Source organism: Salmo salar, chromosome 13 (genome assembly GCF_965601325.2).
Source record: "Salmo salar chromosome 13, fSalSal1, whole genome shotgun sequence".
NCBI classification, from domain to species: domain Eukaryota; kingdom Metazoa; phylum Chordata; class Actinopteri; order Salmoniformes; family Salmonidae; genus Salmo; species Salmo salar.
The window spans coordinates 93150951-93173322 of NC_138303.1; the positions used below are offsets into that span (position 1 = coordinate 93150951).

At 42.3% G+C, this 22372-nt stretch overlaps 1 protein-coding gene across 5 annotated transcripts; it reads right to left on the bottom strand.

The window, feature by feature from the left end:
- Positions 1-129: 129 nt before the first annotated feature.
- On the bottom strand, positions 130-22137 carry idd (Integral membrane protein DGCR2/IDD). 5 transcript variants are annotated; one of them, XM_014138175.3, is made up of 11 exons: positions 20357-20583; positions 11470-11502; positions 10287-10409; positions 9002-9100; positions 8641-8851; positions 8443-8519; positions 6978-7160; positions 6522-6725; positions 6178-6324; positions 5529-5765; positions 130-5373 (listed from the first exon to the last, which is right to left on the bottom strand). In XM_014138175.3, the coding sequence occupies exons 3-11, from the start codon at positions 10363-10365 to the stop codon at positions 5153-5155; spliced, it is 1458 nt and encodes a 485-aa protein (XP_013993650.1). In that variant the 5' UTR covers positions 10366-10409; positions 11470-11502; positions 20357-20583; the 3' UTR covers positions 130-5152. The 5 variants fall into 5 exon arrangements, with proteins under 5 accessions (XP_013993650.1, XP_013993647.1, XP_013993646.1 ...); XM_014138172.3 differs by lacking the exon at positions 20357-20583 and adding an exon at positions 20067-20297; NM_001173754.1 differs by lacking the exon at positions 20357-20583 and adding an exon at positions 21761-22072 and having other exon boundaries at positions 4474-5373.
- Between the last annotated feature and the right edge of the window lie 235 nt (positions 22138-22372).

The following is a 22372-nucleotide window of genomic DNA, read 5'->3' on the forward strand; positions in this document are numbered from 1 at the left end:
CAGGACCAAATTATGTGATTTCTCCCACATTTCAAGCAGTGTCAATCGGGATGCTAGGGACTTCGACTGAGTATGACAGTCACTTTATATTATCAATAGCATCAAGGTATGGTCAGTAAAGAACATTAATACAAATCAAATTTTATTGGTCACATGCACCGAATACAACGGGTGTAGACGTTTACAGTGAAATGCTTACCAACATTGCAGAGTTAAAAATACATATTTGCTAAATAAAAGGAAATAGTAAAACAAAAACAAAATTCGAGGCTATATACAAGGAGAACCAGTACCGAGTCAAGGTGCAGGGGTACATTCTTATCCTCCATGACATAATACACATTTACCTACACTACCGTTCAAAAGTTTGAGGTCACTTAGAAATGTCCTTGTTTTTGAAAAAAAAAGCACATTTTTTATCCATTAAAATAACATAAAATTGATATGAAATACAGTGTAGACAGTTAATGTTGTGGCTGTAAAAATATTTTGAATGGAATATCTACATAGGTGTACAGAGGCCCATTATCAGCATCCATCACTCCTGTGTTCCAATGGCACGTTGTTAGCTAATCCAAGTTTATCATTTTAAAAGGCTAATTGATCATGAGAAAACTCTTTTGCAATTATGTTAGCACAGCTGAAAACTGTTGTTCTGATTAAAGAAGTAATAAAACTGGCCTTTTTTAGACTAGTTGAGTATCTGGAGCATCAGCATTTGTGGGTTCGATTACAGGCTCAAAATGGCCAGAAACAAAGTACTTTCTAATGAAACTCGTCAGTCTATTCTTGTTATGAGAAATGAAGGCTATTCCATGCGAGAAATTGCCAAGAAACTGAAGCTCTCGTACAACGCTGTGTACTACTCCCTTCACAGAACAGCGCAAACTGGCTCTAACCAGAATAGAAAGAGGAGTGGGAGCCCCGGAGAACACCTGAGCAAGAGGACAGGTACATTAGAGTGTCTAGTTTGAGAAAGTCCTCAACTGGCAGCTTCATTAAATAGTACCCGCAAAACACCAGTCTTAAAGTCAACAGTGAAGAGGCGACTCCGGGACGCTGGCCTTCTAGGCAGAGTTGCAAAGAAAAAGCCATATCTCAGACTGGCCGAAAAGATTAAGATGGGCAAAAGAACACAGCCACTGGACAGATGAACTCTGCCTAGAAGGCCAGAGGCGCGTCTTTACTGTTAACATTGAGACTGGCCAGTTTTATTGCTTCTTTAAATCAGAACAACAGTTTTCAGCTGTGCTAACATAATTGCAAAAGTGTTTTCTAAATGATCAATTAGCCTTTTAAGATGATAAACTCATATTAGCTAACACAATGTGCCATTGGAACACAGGAGTGATGGTTGCTGATAATGGGCCACTTTATGCCTATGTTGATATTCCATAAAAAACCTGCCGTTTACAGCTACAATAGTCATTTACAACATTAACAATGTCTACACTGTATTTCTGATCAATTTGATGTTATGTTAATGGACAAAATGTGATTTTCTTTAAAAAACAAGGACATTTCTAAGTGCTATAAACTTTTGAACGGTAGTGTAGCTTGTAAAATATAAAGGACATTTAAAACAAACCTGTTACTCACCAGTGTGAGAACCTGTAATAAACAGGAAATCCTTTTCCAATAAACAAGCACAGCACCTCAATAGGTCTAATTAAAGTCAAAATAAAAATCTAAGAGGCAGGGCTTAGGGTTCTGTGCAAATGCCAAGCTTAAAAAGGACTGGGAAAGTGAATGTCAAGCTTTTTTCCCCTTCTGTTTGGTCAGTGGAGTGTGTCATTGCCAGTGGTCTTTAATGATGAATGTCACATAACAGGACATTGATGCGAGGAGAGCATGGCATCTCACAGCTGAGCACAAATGCCCTCAAATGGTAAGATCAATCCTTTTATTTATAAAAACAATGAATTAACAAGTTAGAATGTACAGTATCTAAGTGAAACGTTAGCACTGTTCATTTTTCCAATGTATTTTTGTACTGTATATCCTTGCGAAGTGGTCTGCCTATTAAAGGGCACCTGTCAAAGGAAGAGACAGGTATACAGTATGTGTATAGGCCTAAAGTCCACGTGCTGCCCCTCTTAGATGCAGATGTATGATGCAATAGGCTACTGATGCTTGATATGGTCTGACTAATAAATCTTACTTCTTTTGTTTCAGCATCACTGCCAAGATGTAGATTTCAATTTCCTATAGCCTGGTGAGTGGGATTCCTTAACTTCCAGGGCTCCCCTTCATCAGCAACACACATCTCACTGTTTAGGGATTTCCACATCTCATCTTAACCCCTGATATTTGGTCACAACGGCTGAGGGATTTCCTTGACATATGCCAAGACTGATGAAGCATGTATAGCCTAGGCATGTGTAGGTAGGCCTATTTATCCTATGGTCTCAAGTTCTCTGCTACCACTACAGGCCTAACACACAACATGCTTCATGGTACAATTTATTTGGCATTTAATTAGATATAGCTCTACCTCAGAAAAACACAGAGACCCCTGCAAAAGAAGCAAACAATTACAATTTAAAAGCTATGAAATAAAATATTAGCTATTGCATTTTATAACACATTGAAAGTAGTTTTTTCACACCACCATTGTGACTATCGAGAACAAATCAACTTGTGTAAATGCAGCAGGGGTTCCAATGCATTCATCTACATCAACCTGTAGGCAAGCATCTGTAAGCTAAACCTGGGCTAAGATGAAAATTTGAAATCTGTTCTCTCATCATGCCTCTACTAAAACATGCACTGTAGGTCCTACAAGCTGAAAACACACACCAAAGATTATTTTTTAAATTTAACTAGGCAAGTCATTGTAAATAAGAATGTATTCTTTACTGACGGCCTACACCGGCCAATCCCAGACAACGTTGGGCCAACTGTGCACCGCCCTATGGGACTCCCAATCACGGCCGGTTGTGATACAGCCTGGAATCGAACCAGGGTGTCTGTAGTGACGCCTCAGGCACTGAGATGCAGTGCCTTGGACCACTGCGTCACTCGGGAGTCCAAAGATGGAGAGATCTGATTTCCAAACACCATCCCCCATACATGCACATCAAGTTTACGATAAACATTTTTTACAAATCATGACAATATAATTTCCTTGGATAATCCACAAAAGGATTGTCTATGCTGAAAAACAAATACAAAACAACTTGAGATCTACCGACGAACGATGCAATGCTACATAGATCTGTGTATACACACACAGCTGTGATTCTCATGGGGGGGAAGATCCACCTTTTCAGTGCTGCTGGTGATAGACTTCAGCCAAATAGATGACCATGCTATGTAGATCCTGGCTGGTAAGTGCTTAGACCAAAGCAGTTCCAAAACCCTTATAGGGGGTGTTTGTGCTTTCATAGGCCTGCCATCATAGCCTTCTAACTCCTTTGGCCTTTCAACTCTACAGGTACGACAGAAGAACTGAACAGGGCTCTCACAGGTCTTTACACCTTGAGTCACAATGGGGTCAAATTATGTGGCTTTCCTAGTAGTTTTTTGTTTACTACAGACTTTCCTTGTCTGTCATTATCATGAAACATGAGAAAGGGGGTTGGCCACCCAATGCCATATAGGCTACTGTTAGAACCTAACCAGGTAAACCTCCAATGTCAAACTAAAATACACTGAGATGACAATGTACATTGACAAGAAAATATATTAGTGGATCCAGTGGCAGCTTCCAAAAATGACACAATTGATGATTGTTACACTTCCCCACGTTATCAGTTATGCTTGCAAAATATATTCCGTTTTAAAATACTTCATGACATTGAAAGCAAATGCATAGAGCTACTTGGCAAACAGGTGATGTGCAAAATGTTGAAAAACAAAGTTGGGTTTTTATATACGTGTGCATACATACACTCACACATACGCAGAGCTAAGTAACAGATTGTTTTACCAATGAATTTAGTATTAATCGTTAATATGATTTAATGAAAAGAACACTATCTAAATAAGTTTACTTTTACACATTTCATTGGGTACAAAACAGCAAGTAACCATTGCTACAAGCTACACATGAAGCTCTAACCTTTATTCACACTCACCAGTGACATTCTCCTTCATGTGGTGAACTCATTGACTAACATGAGGGACCCATCATCTATGTTCAGATCCCAACAATTCCCAGCCTATTTCTTACCCAAGAAAAGGACACAATACTCAACCAATGGACATCTACTTCAACAAAAACTCATGAACTAAATGCAATATTGAAGCAAGATTCTTGTAAAAGTTGTAGCATTTACCTCATCATCAACACATAGCAGTGTGTTAGCTGGAGCTAACAATAACCATAACTAAATATTTCTGCAAGGTTGAAAAACCTCTTGTAGAAGAACCTCTGATTGCTCCATTTACCATTGTGCTATCAATCTCGAAGACGTCTTAGCATATCAGATTGATTGGAGAGGGCAAAAAATCCAAGTTCAGAGGCGATGCTTGGGATAGGAAAACAATGTATTTAATTCATGGAGGAGACTTGGGAGAGAGAGCAGAGTCATGCGAGTCATTGTCAATAACTGACCATCCAAGTTCTGCCTCCAAGACAAAAGCAGTAGGATGCAAATTAAGAAGTGCAAAGGACTTAAGCTAAAGTGGATCCATCTACCTCCCCCTTCATTATTACCTGGCGTAATGCCTGAGGGAGTGTTTACATTGGGGGAAATCTTGAGCATGAAGCTCAAACAAACCAAATAATTCAAAAGCTTTGTCCAATGAAAACTAAAATCAGTAGCTCAGCCTGGTGTAGTGTTTGTCTTCTCTGTACAGAATCAGTCTTCCAGATCCATTTGATTGTCTTACTCGTCCATCTGTGTTCACCTATAAGAAAGCGGTCTGATCCACTGCATTCAAGTTCAACTGTAAAAGGTTATGTTTCTGACAAACACCCATTTGGTTTCAGTTCACCCGTTCAAGAAACACACCAGTCCGATTTTCCTCACACCTCAAGAAGTGGACTGGTCCTTCAGTCTACCCTGATACCGTCTCTACACTGTCTTTTGCCATCCCATCCCAGTCTCTTCTAACTAACAGACCCCATGTGATAGACCAGTCTGCCACTGCCCTCCTCTCTCAAACTGTGGGTCCAGATGGGAGCAGCTCCCCACCCCCCTCAGTCCTATACCACGGTGCTGAGGGAGGAGCTGTTGCTGCAGTCTACAGGCATGGATTCAAGGGCGTGGCTGTCTGTGGGGGTGTCGGGCCCCACCAGGAGGGTGCTGCTGTCCATGGAGTCCTCCCGCTCCTGGGAGGACATTGGGACAGGTGGCGCTGGGGCGTCTGTCATGGCATCTACCACGTCCCTCATCTGACTAGGGATCATCTGAACGCCATGGCGTGCTGTGGAGAACAACGAGAACAGTGACGACAGGGTTCAGAAAGAGTTAGATACTCAACCTAGTATGCGAGTTTAGGAGAAAAAAAAAAGAAAAAAAAACTGCTATCACAGAAAGTGAGGAAAACGCGTTAACATTAAGAGCACAGGGTGGTCCTACCGAGGTCCACATAGAGGACGCTGTCAGGGTTGATGGAGGCTTCGTAGGGAGGAGGGGGGTCATCTGGGTGCTGGATGTCAGGGTATTTATAGGCAGCGTAGGGAGGGGGAGGTTCCTGGAAATGAAATGCACCTCTCTCTCCATCATCAGAGAGGTGCAGGGGAGTGAGGCCAGTGCCAAAAGCGTCCGGGCCGTAGTCAAAGCCTGGGACTCGGCGCCCAAGGTTGAAATGGTGAACTGAGGAGAGAGAGAGAGAGCAAAGGCTGAGTGAGACCAATTGAAACCAACCAATCATCATTCGATGCAGTTGATTAAGTTTTACTACTAAAATGCATACACATTTGAATACACTGAAGTACCAGAGACAGGCTAGAGGAAAGTACAAAGTGATTAGGAGAGGCGTTCCGTTCCCTGTGTTTGTTTAAAGGCCAAACAGGGCTTTTCCAGAAGGGATGGCGGTGCCGGCCGTGATTGGGAGTTCCATAGGGCGCCGCACAATTGGCCCAGCGTCGTCCGAGTTTGGCTGGTCATTGCAAATAAGAATTTGTTCTTAACTGACTTGCCTGGTTAAATAAAAGGTTAAAAAAATATGCAAACTTGGTGCCACCTGTTGTTTGTATGAGTGTGATTATATGATGTGTATGGTTACCTCCAAGGAGTGTTTGGATGCGCTGGCGTCTGCGCTGCCGGAGCCTGTGCACCATGAAAAGCAGCAGAGAGAGGATGAGGAAGGAGGAGATGCAGCTGACGATCAGACGCATCCCACTGGCCATAGAGTCAAACAGGCTGCTGCCTTCTAAAAGACAGACAGGGTCCACATTTTTATACATTTCAAGTGTTTCTGTATTTTCTCTCCTGAAATTAGTGCCAAATATTGTTGAACAACATGGCAGGAGAAGAGATAGAAATGTCATGCTCCACCTTGTGAAACTTTCACAACACCCATAGTTTCTAGTTTTTGTTTAGGGAATTATGTGAGTAGTTGGATAGTACCTCGATCCAGGCAGGTGAACTTGCAGCACTCCTTGGGGTCCTTGCCGAAGTTCTTGCAGCCCTCCGGCCGATTACACAGCGCAGCCACACACATCTCTGGCTCGCCGTTGTGACATGTGCAGCTCAGGCACGGGTCTTCCCCCTTAGGGGTGAAGTAGTACCCCTCGGTCACCACCTGGTCCTTTATGTCCACACATGTCTGCCCTGTTAAAGACAATCAAAGGTTTAAGACCAAAACCAATCAATAACTATATCTACACTAACACAACATAGGATGCTGGACTTCCCTGACTTGGGTATGCATTACAGCACCCAAGGCTTAAGATACAGAATTACATGAATCTTATGACTCAAACAACCAGGTTTCAGCTGAGCATCTACACTTGTTACAATCAAGCTACTTTGACCTCCTGTGAAGCTGCATAGGTCATTTGGTTTTGATAAGAGCAGACATACTCCTCTTGCACAGGAAGGGGAACTTCTTGTAGCAGTTCTCGGCGTGCCAGCTGTGAAGGCCGCGCTCGTTCATACTCTTGATCTGAAAGCGCTGCAGCTGGGCACAGAAGATGTTGTCCTGGGTCGGAGATGCCTCTCCAAAGTTAGTCAGGCCCTCTGGCGGCAGGAACACCTGCATCAACCCTGTAAGGGAACCAAGAGAGAAAGGAACAAGATGAATCGTAAGCCAAATACAGGTTTAATGCTTTGACTGATTATGGCTGTTTGAGCATGACATTGAGTTGCATCTGCTCCCTTTAGCTCATTTTCAGTGGAAATCAAGCACAATATACTTTAACCCTTTCACGCGTGAGTTCCAAATATCTCTAACGGTCGCCCCAGCGTGAGTTTTTTTATGCACGTGATGTTCGAACGTTCTCTCCATTCCAGGATGTGATTGTTACATAAACAACAACACTGAATGGCTCAGAGTGGGAGTGAGAAGTTACCGTGATTGACTGCCTAAACGCGCAATTTGTATCAATAAATCACTATCAGAAAATGTTTTGTGTGGTATTATTGATATATTTACCATTTTATTTACGTTTTTCAATTACCTGTGATAAATCATGCGTTCCGATTTTTGCATAAATTGTAAAGGGCGCATAGTATGTGTGTAAAATAATGTTTTGAAGGTTGTACTGATTATGATGAGCTAAGCTAATTCCAGCTTTGTGTATGGAGCCATGTTTGTTGACATACAATGCATTCTGGGTTTCACTTGATTGTCTGTCGGACCAAAGATGCTATAACAAAATGAGGTGAGTAAGGGTTCACTCATTTTTTGAGAACTTCAGGAAGTGAATGTGGGATGTGAATGATGGTAGACCACACCCCTTCAACAACTCATCTTGTCTTCTCTTATTATCTTCGGTTTCTGTGAGGTAAAAAAGCATAGCTGCGCGCTGAAACTAATCGTCGGATTACTTTTGATTTCTAGAAAGTGTTTTACTCAATTATTTTGATCAATGGTGAGCTCACCCGTGATGTGATTAATTGTACATAGTAATTGCTATTAGCTAATTCATAGTGTAGTTTATGTCAGCCGATAGTTAGAAAATATGACCGCTTGTGTTGCGTCAATCTTTCCTCAGCGCTAGGACAAATGTAGCCTACATTTTTCCGGTTAGGATGATTGTGTTATGCTATAGATACTTCTGTGAATATCTGAACATTGCATCCAAAAATAAACTGCTCACATTCTGGACATAACTTTGTAAGGACTGTGTTTGTGTAAATAGTTTCTGAAAAAAGTGTGGCCAGCTCAAATGTTGATTGTTGCGTCATTCGAAACTGGCCGTTCTAAATGAGTGTTCTAATCACACGGGGTGTGATCATACGCTTCAGGGACCACTGTAGAACGATCACACCCCGTGTGATTGTTCATTTTAATTAACCCTTTCACACGTACAAAGTCCACACCCACCTTTATATGACACTTCCCAATGGCCCTCCAGTGAATGGTTCTGATTGGTGATGACATACTGGTAACCCACCCAGAACCTGAAAGAGAAAAAGTGGATTAAATAATAATAAATTAGTCTGTACAGGGAAAAAAAATCTGCTTCAGGGCATTCATTTCAACACTATTACTTCATGCAATACATCCTTAGCAAACACTCACTTGCACTGGTCTCTGCGCTCGCACACTTCCGTGTCGAAATCCACCTCAATCTTGAGGATGAACTGCAGTTCCTCGTTGGTGACGAAGGTCGCCAACGAGCCATTGACTTTCTGACACGTGTCCACAGCCTGCCAGTAGTTCTCATTCCTCAGGTACACTTTGTAACAGCTGGCTGTCTTCTCGTAGTGATGCCACCCACTAGGGCACTTCTCTGTGGAAGGGAAAGGTGCTTTAGAGCTCCTACAATATGTGCAGTAACAAAGCTTTCCATAGGTTCTTTTAGCAACAACAAATTCAAATATTTTTGGGGATGAAAAGTGACTGAAGGGTTCATGGAGGGAGAGCTAAACGTGGGTCTTACTGTTAAAGCGCACAGGCTGGGCCACACCGATGACATCCTCCACTTGGTCAAACCCATTACCAAACCCATTGGCAAAGTGAAACGTCTCCTCTTTCATGGCTGAAAGGGAGGATGGGAGAGAAGTAAGAGGCAGTATTTAAATAGAAGGAATGTACTGTGGTGACTGGCTGCAGTTCATATCAACAAACAAAGCAGTCTTCAGGTTTGTTAAGGGACTTCTCATTAAGGGGAAGAAAACTGTTTTAGTCCATTCACAGGTCACCAATGGCAAAAACATTAGTTCTTTCTCATGAAAATAAATACACATAAAACCATTTCTGACTGCTTTTGCCACCATTTATCAAATAATGTAATATGCACACAGTCAAGATGAAACAAGATGGCCGTGTTATAGGAGGTCACATGCTGTGTGTGAACCCAATCCTTTCCCTAATTCCTATTATGCAGCCAGAGATCAAGGGACCAGTGCTCATTCAGGAATTAAGTAATGGAAACAATAAGATTTCCTTCAACTGCAATATCAAACCATCTCCGCAAGAGAGATCAACAAACAAAGCTCACAATAAGAGGCGTTGAGAAAAGTTCACTCAGAATGAGTTTGGCGTTTCCCCTGACATTGAGAAATTTGTGTTCTAAGAATTATAGATCGGCTCCGACTGCCGTTCAAGATTAGCCTAATTATAGTATTTTGGGGATGTACGAAGTCATTTTGGAGCATTCAATACAATGTTTGTACTGATTGGGGGGGGGAAGGACAATCGATAGTTACATATCGCAATATTATTTTGGCAGATACTGTATTGATACTTTGACTCCAATTTGTATTTGTTTTAAATGATAATAATTTAGTCCATGCAACTTATTATGTGACATGTTCAGACAATTTGTTCTCCTGAACTTATTTAAGCTTGCCATAACAAAGGGTTGGAATATTTATTAACTTCATTTTTAATTTTAAAAAAACAACTCCACTGACATTATGGGGTAGTGCATGTAGGCCATTGAATTTAAAATTGGTTTGATTTTGTGGCAATCTGTAACTCAACAAAATGTCAAGGGGTGTGAATATTTTCTGAAGGCACTGTATAGTAAGTAATATTTTTGCAACATCAAATTGCAGTATCGAATCACAATAAATATAGAACCGTGAGAATCACAATACTTATCGTATCGGCACCCAAGTATCACGATGGTATCATGAGGTCCCTGGCAATTCCCAGCCCTAATTGTTTGGAAAGGGGACCAGAGTTCAGGTTGGAGTCTGGGTAAAAGATGTTTCACTCACGGGGGCAGTCCAACTCATCGCTCTTGTCCTCACAAGCCGCCCAGCCATCACACTGCCAGGACATGGGGATGCATTGCATCTTCCCACTGCGGCAGGCAAACTGTCCAGGGCTGCAGCGCAGTTCTGAAACACAGCAGAGGAAAGCTAAAGACACCACAGTGCCCCCTGTAGTTATGACATGGTCACTGCAACACAGCTTTTATTTTCTCCCATACCTGCTTACCAATTGTAAAGAACTGAAAGACGAGTCAATGAAATATTTAGCATTTCCAGCTTTTAGTATCATTACAGAGACATGTCACTGACAGACAAATAAGAAAAAAGGTTTTCACCATTTATCATACACATTACATTAGAAAGCATCAGGTGCATTGTTAGAATAAAAACTTCCCAGGAAACAAATAAATAAAATAAAGCATCAAGGGAAAAACTGGAAGGGAATGCAGCAATACCGCACGTATTTTGTCTTAGTTCAATTCAGGTCTGGTGCTTAAAATAAAACAGATTAGCTACATCTAAAACAACAATCATATCATTATCACTGAAACAAACAGGGGTTATCATTGAGTGTTTTTGAGACCTGCGCTTAGAAACAACTTAAACGGAGTCACAAAAACATGAAACAGTAGAAATGAGGGACATACATTAGGGCCTAACATAGTATCTGAAAAAAAAAGGCCTAAACGGGCCAGAACAAAAAGAGTTAGCCTAAAGGGGCCATATATCAGAATAAAACTTGACCTAGGCCTAACCTTATTTTACTTTAGTGTCTACCCCTATACCCATTAGTAACACAGGGGCAGTATTAAGTGGGTCAGCGTCTCTGTGGCATGTGTGATTAACATGAGACAGCATAGGGGCTGCCTGTCAGGGATTCTCCCTTGAGAAGGGAGTATTAGGTCCAGCTGTCTAAGAACGCAGAAAGAAAAAAAACTTCCCTCTATGGCACTGAACAGTCTAGACACTGGACTAACAGGATTCTTTGAAAGTAGCTCAGTATTGTTGAACGAGCTGTTGCATAAAAACGGGTAAGAGAAAATAACTAAATTAATGGAAAAACAAAGCACTGCTGTGAATGGGAATATTAAATAGGCACAAGCTGAGAATAGAACAAAGTAACCCAAATCGCTGGAGACTGGCAGACCTACAGATACACTGCACTAACAGAGGAGACACTGCTTACCTGACAATAATCTTGCCAGAGCTAGCCTTGGACCTGAAACAAAACAAAAAGCAAATTCTGATGAACTAACCCCTTAAATCTCAACACATTCCTAGTTGGGAATGTTCCAACACATAATATATTAAGCTATTTAGCAAAAGAGACTTACAGTCACGCGTGCATACATTTTACATATTGGTGGTATTGGCGTTACAAGCTCCATGCTCTACCAACTGAGCTACAAAGGACCACAAATCAAAATGTATTGGTCAAGTACACATATTTTGCAGATGTTATCACAGGTGCGGTGAAATGCTTATGTTTCTAGCTCCAACATTACAGTAATACAAAACAATACACACAAATCCAAAAGAAAGAAATATCAGAACAAGCAATGTCAGAGTCCAGATACACTACATGTACAAAAGTATGGACACCTCATCGAACATCTCATTCCAAAATCATGGGCATTAATATGGAGTTGGTCCCCCCTTTGCTGCTATAAATAGCCTCCACTCTTCTGGGAAGGTTTTCCACTAAAGTTGGATATTGCGCAGGGGATTCCATTCAGCCACAAGAGCATTAGTACGGTCGGGTACTGATGTTGAGCGATTAGGTCTGGCTCACAGTTGGTGTTCCAATTCATCCCAAAGGTGTTCGATGGGGTTGAGGTCAGGGCTCTGTGCAGGCCAGTCAAGTTCTTCCACACCGATCGACAAACCATTTCTGTATAGACCTCGCTTTGTGCACGGGGGCATTGTCATGCTGAAACAGGTAAGGTCCTTCAAACTGTTAAAGTTGGAAGCACAGAATCGTCTAGTATGATGTAGCATTAAGAATTCCCGTCACTGGAACTAAGGCGCCTAGCCCGAACCATGAAAAAAAAAGCCCCAGACCATTATTCATCCTCCACCAAACTTTACAGTTGGCACTACGCATTCGGGCAGGTAACGTTCTCCTGGCATCCACCAAACCCAGATTCATCCGTCAGACAGCCAGACGGGAAAGCGTGATTCATCACTCCAGAGAACGCATTTCCACTGCTCCAGAGTCCAAATGCGGCGAGCTTTATGACACACCAGCCGACGCTTGGCACCGCGCATGCTGATCTTAAGCTTTTGTGCAGTTGCTCGGCCATGGAAACCCATTTCATGACTCTCCCGACGAACAGTTCTTGTGCTGACGTTGCTAGCAGAGGCAGATTGGAACTCGGTAGTGATTGTTGCAACCGAGGACATTTTTTTTTTTAACGCGCTTCAGAACTCGGCGGCCCCATTCTGGGAGCTTGTGCGGCCTACCACTTCGCGGCTGAGCGTTGTTGCTCATAGACGTTTCCACTTCACAATAACAGCACTCACAGTTGACCGGGGCAGCTCTAGCAGAGCAGAAATTTGGCAAACTGACTTGTTGGAAAGGTAGCATCATATGACGGTGCCCCTTTGAAAGTCACTGAGCTCTTCAGTACGGGCTATTCTACAGCCATTGTTTGTCTATGGAAATTGCATGGCTGTGTTCCTTGATTTTATACTCCCGTCAGCAACAGACATGGCTGAAAAAGCCAAGTCCTCTAATTTGAAGGGGTGTACATATACAGTACAAGTCAAAAGTTTGAACACGCCTACTCATTCAAGGGTTTTTCCTTTGTGTCACATGCGCCGAATACAACAAGTGTAGACTTTACCGTGAAATGCTTACTTACAAGCCCTTAACCAACAGTGCAGTTCAAGAAGAATAAATGATTTACCAAGTAGACTCAAATAAAAGCAATAAAAGTAACACAATAAGAATAACAAGGCTATATACCGGGGGTACCGGTACCGAGTCAGTGTGCGGGGGTATAGGCTAGTTGAGGTCATCTGTACATGTAGGTGGGGGGGCGAAGTGACTATGCACAGGCAACAAACAAACAGCAAGTAGCAGCAGTGTACAAAAGGGAGGGGGGGGGGGGGGGGGGTGTAAATTGGGATGTAAATTGTCCAGTGGCGATTTTATGAATTGTTCAGCAGTCTTATGTCTTGGGAGTACAAGCTGTTCAGGGTCCTGTTGGTTCCAGACTTGGTGCATCGGTACCGCTTGCCGTGCGGTAGCAGAGAAAACAGTCTATAACCTGGGTGACTGGAGTGTCTGACAATTTTATGGCCTTTCCTCTGACACTGCCTATTATATAGGTCCTGGATGGCAGGAAGCTTGGCCCCAGTAATGTACTGGGCCAGACGCACTACCCTTTGTAGTGCCTTACGGTCAGATGCCGAGCAGTTGCCATACCAGGCAGTGATGCAACCGGTCAGGATGCTCTCAATAGTGCAGCTGTAGAACTTTTTGAGGATCTGAGGACCCATGCCAAATATTTTCAGTCTCCTGAGGGGGAAAAGGTTTTGTCGTGCCCTAGAACAACTGTCTTGGTGTGTTTGAACCATGATAGTTCATTGGTGATGTGGACGCCAAGGAACTTGCAGCTCTCAACCTGCTCCACTACAGTCCCGTCGATGTTAATGGGGTTCTGTTCGTGGACTACAAGAAAAGGTGGGCCGACGAACGGCTCCTTTGTCTTGCTCACATTGAGGGAGAGGTTGTTGTCCTGGCACCACACTGCCAGTTCACTGACCTCCTCCCTATAGGCCGTCGTTGTTGGTGATCAGGCCTACCACTGTTGTGTCGTCAGCAAACTTAATGATGGTATTGGAGTCGTGGGTGGCCACGCAGTCGTGGGTGAACAGGGAATACAGGAGGGGACAAAGTACACACCCCTGAGGGGCCCCAGTGTTAAGGATCAGCGTGGCAGACATGTTGTTGCCTACTCTTACCACCTGGGGGCAGCCCGCCAGGAAGTCCAGTATCCAGTTGCAGAGGGAAGTGTTTAGTTACGAGCTTCGTGGGCATTATGGTGTTGAACGCTGAGCTGTAGTCAATGAACAGCATTCTCACGTAGGTGTTCCTTTTGTCCAGGTGAAAAAGGGCAGTGTGGAGTGCGATTGAGATTGTGTCATCTGTGGAGGTTGTATGCAAATTGGAGTGGGTCTAGGGTGTAGGGGAGAAAGCTGGTGATGTGAGCCATGACCAGCCTTTCAAAGCACTTCATGGCTACCAACGTGAGTGCCATGGGGCGGTAATCATTTATGCAGGTTACCTTCATTTCATTGGGCAACATGGTGGTCTGCTTGAAACATGTAGGTATTACAGACTCGGTCAGGGAGAGGTTGAAAATGTCAGTGAAGACACTTGACAGTTGGTCCACGCATGCTTTGAGTACACGTCCTGGTAATCTATCTGGCCCAGCGGCTTGGTGAATGTTGACCTGTTTAAAAAGGTTTTGTTCACATCGGCTACCGAGAGTGTTATCACAGTCATCCAGAACAGCTGGTGCTCTCATGCTTGCTTCAGTGTTGCTTGCCTCGAAGCGAGCATAAAAGGCATTTAGCTCGTCTGGTAGGCTGGCATCACTGCGCAGGGCAGCTCGCGGCTGGGTTTCCCTTTGTAGTCCGTAATAGTTTCCAAGCCCTGCCACATCTGACATGCGTCAGAGCCGGTGAAGTAGGATTCAATCTTAATCCTGTATTGACGCTTTGCTTGTTTGATGGTTTGTGAGAGCATAGACTGTAGAATAATAAGTTAGACATTAAAACTATGACATAACACATATGGAATCATGTAGTAACCAAAAAAAGGTGTTAAATCAAAATGTTTTTATATTTGAGATTCTTCAAAGTAACCACCCTTTGCCTTGACAGCTTTGCACTCTTGGCATGTTCTCAACCAGCTTCACCTGGAATGCTATTCAACAGGTCTTGAAGGAGTTCCCCCATATTGTGAACACGTGTTGGCTGCTTTTCCTTCACTCTGCGGTCCAACTCATCCCAATTGGGTTGAGGTCGGGTGATTGTGGAGGCCAGATCATCTGATGCACAACTCCATCACTCTCCTTCTTGGTCAAATAGCCCTTACACAGCCAGGAGGTGTGTTGGGTCATTGTCCTGTTGAAAAACAAAATGACAGTGGGACTAAGCCAAAACCAGATGGGATGGCGTATCGCTGCAGAATGCTGTGGTAACCTTGCTGGTTAAGTGTGCCTTGAATTCAAAATAAATCACAGTGTCACAAGCAAAGCACCCCCACAAAACCTCCTCCAGGCTTCACGGTGGGAACCACACATGCAGAGATCATCCGTTCACTTACTCTGCGTCTCACAAAGACAGCGATTGGAACCAAAAATCTCAAATTTGGACTCATCAGTCCAAAACACATTCTCTGCAGCAGAGGTAACTCGGGGTCTTCCTTTCCTGTGGCGGTCCACATGAGAACCAGTTTCATCATAGCGCTTGATGGTTTTTGCGACTGCACTTGAAGAAACTTGAAAAGTACTTGAAATTTTCCAGATTGCCTGACCTTCATGTCTTAAAGTAATGGACTGTCATTTCTCTTTGCTTATTTGAGCTGTTCTTGCCATGATATGGACTCGGTCATTTACCAAATAGGGCCATCTTCTGTATACCACCCCTACCTTGTCACAACACAACTGATTGGCTCAAATGCATTGAGGAAAGAAATTCCACGAATTAACAAGGCACACCTTTAAATTAAAATGCATTCCAGGTGGACTACCTCATGAAGCGGGTTTAGTGAATGCCAAGAGTGTACAAAGCTGTCATCAAGGCAAAGGGAAGAAACTAAAATATATTTTGATGTGTTTAACACTTTTTTTGGTTACTACAGTCGTGGCCAAAAGTTGAGAATGACAAATATTAATTTTCAAAGTCTGCTGCATCAGTTTGTATGACAGCAATATGCATATACTCCAGAATGTTATGAAGAGTGATCAGATGAATTGCAAAGTCCCTCTTTGCCATGCAAATGAACTGAATCCCCAAAAAAACATGTCCACTGCATTTCAGCCCTGCCACAAAAGGACCAGCAGACATGTCAGTGACTCTCTCGTTAACACAGGTGTGAGTGTTGACGAGGACAAGGCTGGAGATCACTCTGTCATGCTGATTGAGTTCGAATAACAGACTGGAAGCTTCAAAATGAGGGTGGTGCTTGGAATCATTGTTCTTCCTCTGTCAGCCATGGTTACCTGCAAGGAAACACATGCCATCATCATTGTTTTGCACAAAAAGGGCTTCACAGGCAAGGATATTGCTGCCAGTAAGACTGCACCTAAATCAACCATTTATCAGATCATCAAGAACTTCAAGGAGAGCGGTTCAATTGTTGTGAAGAAGGCTTCAGGGCACCCAAGAAAGTCCAGCAAGCGCCAGGACTGTCTCCTAAAGTTGATTCAGCTGCGGGATCGGGGCACCACCAGTTCAGAGCTTGCTCAGGAAAGGAAGCAGGCAGGTGTGAGTGCATCTGCATGCACAGTGAGGCGAAGACTTTTGGAGGATGGCCTGGTGTCAAGAAGGGCAGCAAAGAAGCCACTTCTCTCCAGGAAAAACATCAGGGACAGACTGATATTCTGCAAAAGGTACAGGGATTGGACTGCTGAGGACTGGGGTAAAGTCATTTTCTCTGATTAATCCACTTTCCGATTGTTTGGGGCATCCAGAAAAAAGCTTGTCCGGAGAAGACAAGGTGAGCGCTACCATCAGTCCTGTGTCATGCCAACAGTAAAGCATCCTGAGACCATTCATGTGTGGGGTTGCTTCTCAGCCAAGGGAGTGGGCTCACTCACAATTTTGCCTAAGAACACAGCCATGAATAAAGAATGGTACCAACACATCCTCCGAGAGCAACTTCTCCCAACCATCCAGGAACAGTTTGGTGACATAAGGCAAAAGTGATAATTAAGTGGCTCGGGGGAACAAAACATAGATATTTTGGGTGCATGGCCAGGAAACTCCCCAGACCTTAATCCCATTGAGAACTTGTGGTCAATCCTCAAGAGGCAGGTGGACAAACAAAAACCCACAAATTCTGACAAACTCCAAGCATTGATTATGCAAGAATAGGCTGCCATCAGTCAGGATGTGGCCCAGAAGTTAATTGACAGCATGCCAGGGCGGATCGCAGAGGTCTCAAAAAAGAAGGGTCAACAATGCAAATATTGACTCTTTGCATCAACTTCATGTAATTGTCAATAAAAGCCTTTGACACTTATGAAATGCTTGTAATTATATTTCAGTATTCCATAGTTACATCTGACAAAAATATCTAAAAGACACTGAGGCAGCAGACTTTGTGAAAAGTAATATTAGTGTCATTCTCAAATTTCTTGGCCACGATTCTGTGTGTCATTTCATAGTTTTGATGTCTTCACCATTTTTACTATTTTCTACATTGTAGAATAATAAAAGAAAAACTCTGGAATGAGTAGGTGTCCAAACTTTTGACTGGTACTGTATATAAATGGTGTTTATAGACAGTATATTATTAAAGAGGTATGTACAGCAGTAGTTCTAAAGGATGAGCCAAAACATCAATAGCCACTACAATGTCGAAACATTATGTCATGAGTTCAGTACCATTTGCCTTGATTTTGCAGACCCACGACTAAGTGTATTGACATTAGCCAGCTTGCTAACGTTAGCATGCTAGCGACGCTAGTCAGCATAGGCTGCTACATGATAATTAGCTAGCAAGCTCTAGTCCAATGGAAACCGATGCAACTATGATTGCTAACGGCTAGCTAGATGACCAATGGAGACAGGGACGTCACTGAGATTCAAGGTTTAATTAGTGCCATTGTGCGGAAATTGCGAAGTAAATACTGGTTGATGAGCTAGCTAATTTTGCTAGCAAGATAACTGACAGTAACCAGTGTGCATGCACAAATGCATGACAACACATTGTATCTAAGTCAAGAAGGCATGCAGAATCAGTTTGGAGAACAGACTGCCTCTGGGCAGCTATTTTGGGGTACCTATATTCATCAATTGTTTGGAAATGGAAATGCAGCGTACCTCGTGATATCTAATGCCTTCTTACACTTTAAGATGGGGGTGCAACCAAGCTCACATGAAACCATTCATGAAGACAAATCATCTGAAGTATGTAGGCCCTACCTGCTGAGTATAAGAAACAATTGCACCCGAGCTCAATTTTGAGTCTCATAGCAAAGGGTCTGAATACTTTTGTAAATAAGGTATGTTTTATTTTTTTTATAAACTCGCAAACATTTCGAAAAACCCGATTTTGCTTTGTCATTATGGGGTATTGGGTGTAAATTGAAGAGGGGAAACATTTATTTTATCAATTTTAGAAAAAGGCTGTAACGTAACAAAATGAGGAAAAAGGAATCTTTAAGATATTTTATAAATTCTCTCCCTCCTAAGGTGAAGGCAGATCAAGGTCGATCTATCAATTAGTTAGTGTGTTTAATGACATCACCTTTGTTTATGAAGTATTATTATTAAGGAATTAAAAATCTGTAGCGGCATTTCTGCAATGGGAAATCACAGTAGTCACAAATCACAAATTGGGTTCACAAGTTTAGACAGTAAGGTAAAGATAAATACAGTACAGTAAATGCATGAATGTGTTATTCAATGTATTTCTATGGGCTATAGTAGTAAATGCCAAATTCAATATTTTATCCAAAAATATTGATATTTTCTTTTATACTTAAAGGGGTCCTAAAATTCCAAATCAAATAGCTAAATGATGCATGGTATGACCATCCTAAAACAATTCCAGTAGAACCCCTTAGTAGAACCCCCCACGGCTTTTAGAGGTTAATCCCCACACAGGGCGGACCCATTGCCATCTGAACACGTGTTATACTGACAGAGTAGGCTAATCTCCAGTCAATGACCATAGACGCACTCTGGGCCAACAGTACTCAAAAGTTACACTATTTGTGCCATTGCTTTTATTCAACTACACAAACCACAAACTTTTCAACTACGTGTGAGCTCTCTACATTTCTCAGGTGTGCAAAAGGCAATAATACCCCAAATCAGTGAATGGGTTCAGGGAGACAACACAGCTTGGCGGAGCAGAAGCCTAGTGGTTAGAGCGCTGGGCCAGTAACCGGAAGGTTGTTGCAAAGTAAAGGTCAATGCAAATTGAGTAGCAAGTTGACGTAGCAGCTAATACAATGCTTCTTCGTATTTCAGGTAGATTTAAAATCAGATTAACTAACTAATGCCACACCATTAGATAGATAGCTATATCTAACATAAAACAACATATGGCCCAGTCTTTTGTTGCTCCTGCGACGTAGCAAGCTAATGTTAGCTGGCTACCTAGCTCTCTGGTGAAACTCGTGCATGTAGATGGATTGGTTGTTTAGCAACAAAACCGACACGCGCGCAACTATGTGGCAAAACAGACAGGGTTTGCTTAGATTGAAATAGAATTCGTCTCCAATGTTTATCGAAAAAAATAAATACATTTGCACAATGACCACTTGTCTCAAATACATTACTATTTCACTGCTGATATTTAATTACTTGTTACTTTTCTCTTATTCTTATATGTATTTTTATTAACTGCATTGTTGGTTAAGGGCTCGTAAGTAAGCATTTCACTGTTGTATTCGGCGCATGTGACTAATAACATTTGTAAGTTACAGTTGCTGGGTAGTTAGCTAGCGAATTTTAGCCATATTAGCATTGACATGAAATCAGTCAAACACCTCAACAAGACATGGTTTCAATAACATTATGAAACTAGCCACTTACGATTCCCCCACATGGCAGTTTGTCATTTTTGCTAGCAATCGGCCATCCAGAATCACAACACGCTGACGTTTGCACAATGGAAGCGCGCACATCGTTATCATGACGTTGTCAACTAACCCATCTGTTTTCTAACTGAAATGCAGCTTGCTAACATATGTTTAAAGGCGAATTGTCGCCAAACAAACATCTAAACGTGAATTGACTCAATTGTGGTACAGTTCTAAAAACATAAATCCCTCTACTTTCATACCACATCGACATAATTTCACAAATGGAAAATACGCACTCACCGTACACCGTTTTAACGAGATTTAAAGGTTACAGACAGTAGTTTTCAGCGACAACCTGTTTGTGGTGTCCGTCTTACGTTTACACACAGGTGTTCGGAGAAGCACATAGCTCATTAGCAAAGGTAGTCCACTCTGTCTTCCATTAACAAGCGCTGTAAACGTGGAAATAAACCCATGTGGGAAACCTAAACAAGGTGTAGTAATTTTAACCCCCCCCCTCCCCAAATTCTAATTTATATAAAGGATACCTTCCTTATGTTTACAAAACCGTACCGCAAGCAATGCGTGTTAATATTTAGAGCAAGAGTCAGGGCTCTTAATTAACAAAACACTCCTGGTCAGAAGATACCACTAGTTTATACGCCTATTGACGGTAGTATACAGAAATCCGTGGTGGTAGTCAAAGTCGTTTTTAACTGCAATGCAGTTGACTGTCTAGTTACACAAATAGTATGACAGTATGTAACAGTAAAAAAAATATGTATGTGCAGGGGAAGGCCCAAAAGGGCTTGTCGAGTAACCCCCTCTAATGGTCATAAATCACACAAGTGTGGACAAAAACGATGACATGAACATGTATTCGGGTTGACATCCATACAAGCACTACACTCCGATTTTTACATCAACATAGTGTGAAATACACAAACATTTGCCCAAATGTAGGTTCATTTTGCTGGGGGGCAAGAGGAGATTGGGGACCTTTCCATTGTCCTCTTTACCTCATCTATGAATGGGGTAGGCGGACTGGAGCTCCGACATCACATAAAATGACAATTGTATCCCTAACTACTGATTTAAGTACCCAAGGAATAGCCCGCAATTACACCGATCAATGTTGTGTGTAATTGTGGGCTATTCTTCGGATGCTGAAATCAGTCGTTTTGGATTAAACGTAATTGTATGTAACGTCGGCGCTCCAGTCTGCCAACACTAGTCGCCGCTCAACTCCATCGCATCCTGGAGTTGAGTTTAATCAGCTACTGGTGTACTAGTTAGTAACTAACGTTAGTAGTACTGTGTTCTAGAAATAATGTGGAGCACCCCAATTTCACGTAGCTAGTATTGTTAGTTAGCTAAAGCTGCACAATACTGAAAACTTTCAGCAGGCTAGGTACAACTTGTATCTCTCGAGCCACACCGACGCTGGAACTGCAAAATGTAGCTAACTTACAACTCAATATTTAACTATATCCCCATATAATATATTTTTATGCTAAAATGATTTACGTTAACGTTTGTTAGCTACGCAGTAAGTGGCTAGCCAGCAGCATAAATTGAGATCCGTGATACAAACGCCATCTACACGAACTAAATTCCCGTGCAAATAGGCCTACCATTGCTCACGGGCATACTAAACTCCGACATTGTGACAAATTACAACCAATTGCATTTCACCGGTCTTACCTGCCCGTGGTGGGTCTGTTAATGTGAGGACGAAAAGAGAGAGGAGGACGTAACTGCTGCTGTCAGCCTTTGGCAACATTTATCCTCCATTCATAGTAACTCCTCTACTCAGAAATAAAATAAACTGACACCTGGACCAACGCGTTTGCTTCGACCCTATAAACGCCAAAGACGGTAACCTTACCTAGTCATTCAAAGACATTTAGAGTGGTGAGAGCGCTAAACATACAAATATACGCAATATTGTTAGCAAGCGCGCTAACTAGCTACATCATTATTCGAAAGCCCTGTTTTTCGTTCGGCCTTCCCAATGTATTCCAGGACAGAAATAAAACAAGATGGCTCCATTCTCCAGTCACAACAATCCAAAACACTCCACACAGCCGATCACATTGCGAGTTGGGGCGGAGCTAAGCTTATTGTATACATGTGTTACAGTAGCTAACAGAATTGTATCCGGAGTGAAATAGCATTCATAATTGGTTGGTTTTGAGTGATTGCAAATTAGGCTATACTTGAATTTCAAAAGAACTTCATGGACAACAGCTTTTTTAAATAATGTTCTAAAAATCTTAAGCATGGGTATTGAAACGTTTCATGAAATGTAATGCA